Source organism: Stegodyphus dumicola, chromosome 8 (assembly GCF_044657685.1).
Source record: "Stegodyphus dumicola isolate Sdum_Otavi_A_Nest chromosome 8, ASM4465768v1".
Classification (NCBI taxonomy): Eukaryota; Metazoa; Arthropoda; class Arachnida; order Araneae; family Eresidae; genus Stegodyphus; species Stegodyphus dumicola.
In genome coordinates this window covers 60,969,217-60,979,211 of record NC_140775.1, presented here as the reverse complement: position 1 = coordinate 60,979,211, position 9,995 = coordinate 60,969,217, and the positions used below count along the sequence as shown (strand labels likewise).

At 31.7% G+C, this 9,995-nt stretch overlaps 1 protein-coding gene across 1 annotated transcript in view; it reads left to right on the top strand.

The window, feature by feature from the left end:
* The first annotated feature begins 6,197 nt into the window (after positions 1–6,197).
* Positions 6,198–9,995, top strand: part of LOC118182290 (hatching enzyme 1.2-like) — a 47,886-nt gene continuing 44,088 nt past the window's right edge. Inside the window, exons 1-2 of the mRNA XM_085822940.1 lie at positions 6,198–6,252; positions 9,025–9,118. Of these exons, the coding sequence (XP_085679066.1) occupies positions 9,037–9,118 (82 nt within the window). The 5' untranslated portion in view covers positions 6,198–6,252; positions 9,025–9,036. The remainder of the gene's footprint in view (positions 6,253–9,024; positions 9,119–9,995) is intronic.

The window sequence follows — 9,995 nt, the reverse complement described above, 5'->3', positions numbered from 1 at the left end:
TTCGTACCCGCTTATCTGTTCCTTCCTTGGACAGTAATATGCATTGGGTTTATAAATCCACAAGATTTCAAGAGCGTTTTAATATTACATAAATTTATTTACGTGCAGAGGAACACATACAATATAGTACTCTTCCGCATATAGCCATACGAATAAAACAAGTACTTCGGTATGAACTTATAAACAGAAGAATAATCATACGCCAGTTTTAAACAATGAAGAGGGCGCCTTTGCCAATTGATTATCTATTTAAATATGGCAAAGCACAATAGGGCTATCTCTAAGCGAAGGGCTGCCTTCTCTGAGGCCTTTCTAAGAGAATCTGGGTCGTAAGGCCTTTTAATCTTTGCATTTACTCGGGCGTATCGCACAACTTCAAATATAGCACTTGATACTTTAGATATATTGATACTCTTCCATTATCAATTGATACTCTTTCATTATCAATCAGCGCAGAAATGGAAAGCGCCTATATGAAAGTCCTTCAACTTAATCAAGCCTCAGAATTTAACAACCAAATCTTTTGGCCATCCAACTATGAAAAGAAAATTAACCCCAATCTTATCCATCCAGCGCTTCGCTTCAGCAAAATAAAATTCCCCATGGCTGAAAAAAATTCAAGCAGTTCATCTCCAATAGCTTATACTGATGTATCAAAAATTGACAGAAAATTTGGTTCCGCAGTCTATTTTCAAATTACCTCTTCAAATATCATCAAATGAAAAGGCCATCTCCATAATAATAACAGTGTTTTCCAAGCGGAATTGTCAGCTATAAAAGCAACGATTGAAATAGCCATTCTCAAAAATCTCAACGAATTTAGCATAAAATCTGACTCCCAAGCAGCTATTCTAGCGATTAAGAATCCCTTTACCTTCCTCTCCAATGATATCCGACATAAAGTCTCTTCTTGGCAAAACTGCAAAATACAAAATTTAAATTTCATGGGTCAAAGGACATAGTGGCCATTTTGGTAATGATCAGGCAGATGAATTAGATACAGAAGCAGCTATTAATCAAGATGGTACCTAAATCATTCCGTGGCCTCGCTCAAATTTCAAGTACCAACTAAAACAACTTGCTTCAAAATCTTTGCAAGATTTGTGGAATGTAAGCTTCGCATCTCTGTTCTAGAATGCTTCATTAGATTACTTTATACCAGGACAAGGACCCTTCCCCACATATTTCTACGCAAGAAATATGGCGAACTCAGATATTTGCATATGTAGGGAACTGGGAACTCCTGATCATTACACTTTCTCATGCACTTTAACTGAGGATATTCACATAAAATCCACACGAATTGACCTCCTGGCATTCCGTAGGTTTCTAATTAAAGATAAACATCAGTGTCCAAAGTTTCAGAAAATTATGCAACGAGTCTCTTCCTACCGTCTAGATCTCTGTCAAGTGTAAGTCCACATACTGGCATAAATTTAGCGAACTTTTACATGCTGTGATTATGGACAAAATGACTCCACTCGTGAACATTATAAACTGCAAACCTTTATATCTGAAATGACCCATGGACACCCACTTCTTTAGCGTTATTATTACAATTCATTATAACATTATTGTGTGTGTTATAATTCATTATTGTGTTTCCCGTACTAATTAATAATTATCTCATTATGTTTGTCTGTTTATTAATTATGTTTATCTCCTATTTTTGTTGCACCAAATCAGATGTTTAATTTATTTTGTGAATCTTAAATTGTATTCAGACTATTTTGTAATCTACTTATGTCCTACATCATTATTTTTAATAAATACTAGATGCGGGACGTACCGTGGGATTGCAAGATGTAAAAAAAATAGGCAAACTTTAATCCATTTGGAAAGCTTCAGTCTATGTAAATTCTTATAAAACTTGCAATTCCCCCTTTTTTTAAGAGTTAGTATGGGAAGGCATTACCAGTTGACCTATGGTACATCGTTGGTGTCCCCATACTTTTACCTTTACCCGCACCTGTGTTCGAACTTAGGTGGAACTACTATTATTTGGCTGTCTTTAAGTACTCGGTGATGGGTGAAAAAAAAAAAAAAAAAAAAAAAAAAAAAAAAAAAAAAAAAAACATTTGTTGAATGTAAATGCTTGTGAGGTTTATCATTGAAGGCATCTAAAGAAGGTCATCTTTGGAAACCTCACTGCAAATTTCTTTAATCTCAAAGCAGTATGGGTCATCTTTGAAGCTTTTCAACTGCCTCAGATCGATTGCTGAAAGGTGATTTCAGAGATAATTTATAGAGTATTCAGAAAAGCACGAAGCCTTCCTTATTAACTTCCTCCTAAAGTACGTTTAAATACGAACTTTAATTTGCTTAATTCTAAGTATATCAACAGAATCGGAGTAGCTTTATGATCCTCGCCACCCGCATGCATTTGTGATGCAGCTAGTAGCACTTCCAGGGAGTTGTCGGAAGATCCCGTGACCATGCTTAAGTCCCGGTGAGGGTATAAATGATTTTTACTGATTCGCGCTTTTGAATGCGAAACTGCTGTACATTGTTACCCGAATAAAAATGCTGTCCATGATAATTATTCACTACCTGGATTTGTGCGACTGGGTAACGTTTCTCTTTGCTTAATCACCCTAAAAGGGAAAGGAATATAAGTGATTATCATCTCTCCCTGCTTGCTCTTAATGTATACCTGGCAGCACATCCGCAGAGTAATCAAAAGATCCAGAGTTCGAATCCCGACAATAACTTAGCTGATTTTTTTGTGTTTTCTGCCCAGTAAAAGTAATGCTTCTGTAGCTTTCTCAAAAAGGTAAAAATATTACAGAAAATCCAAAAATTTCAGAACCTGGACTTTTGCTTTCCATGGGAAAAGCAACTTCCTTTCAAAAGAAATTTCTAAAATTATACTTTAAGTTTTCATACTGGATATTTTCTAAATTCGGATCTATATCGTATTATTTTTCTAAATTCGGATCTATATCGTATTATTTTTCTAAATTCGGATCTATATCGTATTATTTTTCTAAATTCGGATCTATATCGTATTATTTTTCTAAATTCGGATCTATATCGTATTATTTTTCTAAATTCGGATCTATATCGTATTATTTTTCTAAATTCGGATCTATATCGTATTATTTTTCTAAATTCGGATCTATATCGTATTATTTTTCTAAATTCGGATCTATATCGTATTATTTTTCTAAATTCGGATCTATATCGTATTATTTTTCTAAATTCGGATCTATATCGTATTATTTTTCTAAATTCGGATCTATATCGTATTATTTTTCTAAATTCGGATTTTTATTTGAAAAAATTGGCTAAAGTGTACAGTTTCTTAAAAATCGATAGTGATGGATACAAGTTTTTAAAATTCGATAACAAATAAATATTAACATTACACAGTGTTTAAAAAGGGCTGCAGAATATTGCAAAAGCTGTGGTCAATAATATTTCATAAACATAAAAATCTAACTTGTCACATTATCTTAAACATTTAATTAATCCTAAATTAGAGGGACCAGTTATTTATATAGTGTCGAACCCTGTTTTGTCATAAAACACTAAACTTTGATCACTAATGGGAATCGCGCATATGTTCCTAAAATTTGGTCTTAAAAGAAGTAAACTTAAGTGGCTAACTAGCCTGAAAATAGAGGTCTATTACCACTAAACACGGATTTGGATATTAGCAAAAATTTACCACGTACGGAGAATTCATTTTATTTTTTAAATTTACTGAAGTAAAATGAATAATTTACTTCTAAAAATGCTTTGCTCCATGGATGTATATTTTCATGCTTCTTTCATTATCGTATTATTTTTATATTTACTATCAATTCTAATTTCGTCGAATCCCATCGGGATGTAAATTAGTTGACAAAAAAAGGAATTAGGAGAGAAATTTTACTAGTAACCGTTAATCTCATTACTTTTGCCTAGCTACCAGAGTTACCTGAAATGAAGTTAACCTTTTCTTGTCGTGTTCTGCTACTGTGATAAGTGTCCGCTTGATACCAGAATTTAGATTTAAAATACTACCGATTCCGCATGACGGGACAACATAAAAAATAATTTCATTAACAGTTTCTCATCTTTCAATCGACAAAATTAAGTCTAATTATACGAAATTCTTTATTTTATCTTTAAAAATGTTGCCATGCTAAGTGCCCCCTCAGAAAAACCATTTAAAGAAATTAAACCTTCAGTTCCCTTTATGAAACTTACTGTGTAATGTTTTTTTAAAATTATGCACATACTATTTGATATTACTTCACAGTAGTTTATAGCAATAAATTATAGAAAACAAAATCTTTCTGCTCATTTTACAACTTCACATTTACTATTCAGTTTCAGGATTCATTTAAGGATCTTTTTTCTTTCGTATAAGGAATTCAAAGTTGAATATAAGCAGTTCTTCTAAAAGTTTTCATCGTTAAATAGACAGCATTTTTTATTACTTAGGACTGGAAGTGAAATTTTCTGTATGATTAAGTTGCTTAAAAGTATCTTTTCAGTGCTTGTGAAAATTTATGCTCAGAGATTCGAATTTATGTTGCTGTTTAGAAACCTCTCCTTTTGTGACACCAAGCTGAATAATTAAAAGAATAGCATAAGCTGAGACTCTTAAGCAGCTGCTTTTGCATTTGATAAAAACAGGCCAGTGCTCTAGTGTTTCTCTAAATTTTCCGAGCCTACTTTTTTTCAAACTAAATGTCGATCTTTTGGCTTTCCTTTAAAATAATGATGCTGTACTAATTAAACATGCATTCGTCCATTGTACTGGTTTCCACATTTTTAGCAAATAATAAATCTTGACACATTTTTCTTCTTATGTTATGAATCGAAAGTATGATGAGAGTAGTTCTTCGCTATTTGGTAGAGTTGATTCGTCAAGTTGAACGGAAAATTATCAAGTAATTCACATAATAATATTTCAACGTCTTAAACCACAGCTATTCTTCCTTGCAGCTACTCCTCTTTGCACCAAATTATTACTTTGTAGAGACATAAGGTTATTTCAAAGCAGGAGAGATGAAAAATGAGCAATGCCTTTGCCGTGTCTCGAACCAAGGACGTCTCGAATACGCGCCGAGCGTGCTGAACACTACACTATGAAAGCATGCTAAGAAGGTTGGAGATATACCTTATAGGAATTTTTCTGATGATTACTGACGGTGTGTTAAACATAAACAAATAACAAATAAAATATACAATACTTTAGAATACTGAAGCAGTCTTGAAAAATTAGATGTACTCATGTTAATAACATATAAACTTTTCCCTGCAATTCGTTTTTGTGCAAACCTCAGATCTTTACTACATCCATTTGCTGAAATGTTTGGACATTTCAAAATCTTTACTGATTTCTAACCTGCTACTGTATTTTCTTTCTAAAAGAAACTGAACTGACCGAATTTTAAGCAAAATAGTAAATTTTTGCGGGGGGAAGGCTAAAACAAAATAATCTGAAACAAGATAATTTTTGAAGTATCATTTTCATTAAATTATACTATTCCATTTTTTTGCTAAGTTTTAAACAAACAACAATCATTGAGAAGTATCTTTCATTAATCACTTTAAAAAAAAAGAAGTATTTATAGCAATGAAAATTGATGTGCAAATGAAATGATAAAATATTTGTTATTTATACCTTTCTATTTATCACTTTCAACTATGATGTTTTTCATAAATGCTGCATAATTGGAACCATAAATGTTGGTAGCAAATTTGTTGTGATCTAATAAACTGTTTGGTTTTTTCCAGTCTAAAGAATTAATAGTATTTTTCTACATCAGAAAAAGATTTGAAAAAAAAAATCTAAGCTTTAATTTCATTCCCAGTGTCCGTTTGAGCTGCAACATCCCAATCAACTGAAATATAAGTTTTATGCAATTAAATATATGGCATAAAAGAAGTTGTTACATGTTAACAGCTATTTTTGTGTTTTTCGTTTTTGGTTTATCAGAGACAAATGTATAGCAGTTTAATTAAAGCACAATAAATTGAAACATGCGGAACTTATTCAGGGTAATGATGTGAAGTAACAAGGAAATTAGAATACATTGTGAATAAAGCTTTATAATACAGCTGCACGCATTTTTAGTTGATCAAGTGACAGAGATGTCATAAGAAGTTGTCAAAAACAGGTGAAAACATTTTCGTTGCTTAAGATCAATCTGGTTAATTTTTTTATGTAATTGGCTTTGAATTCTGCTTACTCAAGATATATAAAACTGTTCTTTACTCAGTGTGTTAAGGGAATTTTGTTCCAGTTTTACTGCAGTAAGTACTTCCTTATTTTATTGTTAATAGATATGAAAATGTTCAGACAATTTTTAATTGCCGTAATAAACTATAAAAGTGCAAATTTTTATATGGTGTATAACATCTATGTAATATTATTACATCTATGCAATTGAAATTAGGCATCGCTGTATAGAATGAAATTGAAAATCTGAGAAAACGTTTTAATAATTAATAGGAATGATTTTAAAAATTTTAGTGACAATATTTCCATTCTGTTTTTAGAAAAGTTCAAAATTGAATTGATTTTGAATACACGTGATTAAAATGTCTTTTAGAACACATATTTAATGTTCACGTGGGAAAGGAAAACGTCACATGAATTATATATATAGGAAATTTCACCAACTGGAGTTTACACCATCTCGAGTTTTAAAGCAATCTAAAAAACAAATAATGATTTCTCTTAAATTTATTGCATGTAACATGTATTTGTATACGAATACAAATACAAAAAAAAAAATGTAGTATAAAAAATAGTATCTTCGAAATTGACTATGCCGTTAATCCCATGGTAAGTTTCATGTAAGCTGAAATTTAATTCAAGTATTAAAAATAAAATTTAAATTTCTACCATTAAATCCTTTATCTTCTCACAGTGCTTTAATCAGTATACATGTAATAGCATGAGCATCGAGAGCAATTTGAATCCAAATCTTATCTGATCTGCGAAAATGTGTCTGATATCAGTTAAAATTCTTGAGGCTGGCAACCAGAGACTTTTATTTCAATGATGTGATACGAAAGACCTGTTTCTAACTGACGCTGCATTCAAATTAATTTGGCTAATTCCACAGGATCTCTGCAATGGCATTCACATACACGTATATACAAATATGTATTTCAAATACGTAAGCATCTAATATTTTTGTACATGGAGGCTAATGACCAAATCTTAAACTACACTCTCGGGAATTAAATGAACATGTTAATTTTACTTACCTTGTGCATTTTAAAGCATCAATTTTAATGCATCTATAACATTTCATTCATGTTAAACATACTGGTTTCTGTTCTTAATTCAAATAAAATATGTTAAAAATAGATCTGACAGTGGAAAAAATTTAAAATGCATCAAAAATAGAAATTTGTAGGTTTTATCACTGTTTTGCCGTTAATTACTTCAAAACTGATCATAATTATTAAACTAGCAAATCAAAATAAACAAATTCACTTGCCATTTTCACTGATATCAACTGCGAAACATGCCGGCTTGCATATGAAAACCTCTGCTGTGAGCAATATTTCAGTTGCTAATGTTTACCGAATTGTTGTGAAATACTGCTCATCTCAAGGCATATATTTCATAAATTTTGATATAAAATGGTCATTATCAAAGAAGCTTATTCGACTGAACTTTTAATTTCTGTGTAACCAGTTGTCAGCAGTACGTAGTGTAATGTGAAATGTGAGCGCGTAAATATAGAAAGTATGAAAAACATGCGAAACGAAAAGGAGTTTTAATCACAGCAGCATATGTAGTCCTCTCTGGGACACAGACATGTTTTAAAAACAGATGTTGATCTCATCAACATATCTCTAAAAAAATATATTTCCCAGAGTGAACTACATGTCATACTTATAAACATTTCCCACTTTTTATAACACTTTAAGAGACTCTCAATCTCAGTAATTTACGATACAAAAATGTCCGTTGCTTCTCTATAAAAAGCAAAAAAATATGAAAAAATTTAAATATTTAGAAAAATTAACCCGATTCCGAACTTTTATAAATATTTTAATAATTTTCCATTTCTGAGTTTTGATGGTGTCTTAAAATGTTATAAAAAGGGTGAAATGTTTATAATTAAGCATCATATCTAGAAGTCCTCTCTGGAAACAGACAGTTTTAGGCAGATGTTGTTAAAACCATCTGTGCTCCAGAGTGAACTATGTATGCTGTTAATCCCAAATATATACGAAAATAGTTAAAATGAACGACCAGGAACTATAATACATACATCAGAATGATTATGGAGGGTCTGGTGTACATTTTGCAAAATGCTTGGCATGTCACATACTTCTGCAGCAGCGACGTTAATTTTGGTGCAAAGGGTCTTCAGAAAAGTTTTTAAACGAGATTCATCATCATTATGAAATATGTATTGCATTTGCTGGTCGTTGATTTGAACATTTCTGGTAAATATCAAACTTATTTCTAATAAATATCCGCGATTAAAACGATTTTTTGTTGTGTTTCTGCCTTCACATTCCCCTTTCTACTACATACTGTATTACGAACACTGTTGCTATTGCTTTGTTTCATCATTGTTTAAAATTGTGACCATCAATTCTGTTACACCATACACATATATAGGGGGTAAGAGATGGACGCAGCAGAGTTCCGAAATTAAGTGATAGTTTTTACATTTCCTACGCCCAACGATTATAATTTTTTTCCCATCGTTTATTTTACTCAAGTATAAAATTCTTGCAGATCAAAGGGCTGAAGCAAAGTGCATTTCCTCATATTTTCAGTTCATCAAACCAGATATGTTGCTATAGGTTCCAGGCAGAATTTCGTGAACTAGGAATCTTCATCTGGGTTAAAATTTTGTACATTTCAAAGTAAAATACTTTTTTATATTTCAGTATTATCAATTTTTGAGCACGTTATTACAAATATCGAACAGAATCTAGCAAAAGCCTGAGAACTTTATCAGCAGAAATGTTTATGCTTATTTCAAATGAACTTTTTTTTAGCATTTCAGTATTAATATTTTTTTACATAATACTGCGCATTTTAATTAGGTTCCTGCAAACATGGCATGTGCATCAGGATTAATGCTTTGGTATTTTGCCATCCTTGGAAGTGTAATATCATCATCATTACGAAATATGACAGGTGAGTCAAAATTTGTTTCCTTTAATTACTGAAATAATGACCCATTATAGACAGGAAACTAGGTTTTTCTTGTAAACTAAACTATCTGCATGATAATCTGTCAAAAAATGTAGGTGTTTGCTTTCAAAAATTCGATTCATTAGATTTTTGAGGTTTAAAAAATATTTCCAAGCATTCTGAATTATATTCATTTTTTATAAGGTTACATTCTATAATTTACAGGTAAATGTGTGGAACCTTAAGAACTGGCAAGCGAATAATCACTTTGGCTCAGGAAACGGAAACGTAAACTCAAGAAGGGTTAATTGCCCTTGATTGCTCAAAATAAGGTTTAACAGATGGTCCTTTCTCAAGACCTACAAAACAGCCTCTACTTGTGCTTGAACTCAAGAACACTAAGAAATAAAACTTAACTAATGCTTAGCTAAAAAGATATAGCAGAAGCTATCAAAATTCCGGCTCCTAAATGGTAACTAAACGGCGAAGCTATCAAGGGCCTGAAATAGTCCGAGAATAATATTGGCTTTAGAAGGAGTGTAGCCAAAAAGCGAACGCGCGCTAGGTCAGAATCCTTGGCTCTCTAACGAAGTCAGTGGAACTTCGACTTAAGTACTACTCTTCCTTCATTTGCATTTAACCGCGATTCTAAAAACGCATTCTGGTAGGAAATCGTAACCTAAGATAACTGTTAAAAACTTAGGATAAACTTTTCAAACCTGTATTTGAAAGATTACAATTTTTAATTATAAATATTTCGTTGGCAGTTTGTCAGATAGAACAATCTGTTATTAATTAACAATTTTTTGCTCACATTTAAAAACTCTTTTTATGCTTAAAAGACATTTTAATATGTAAAGAATTACCGCATTGCTTAAAG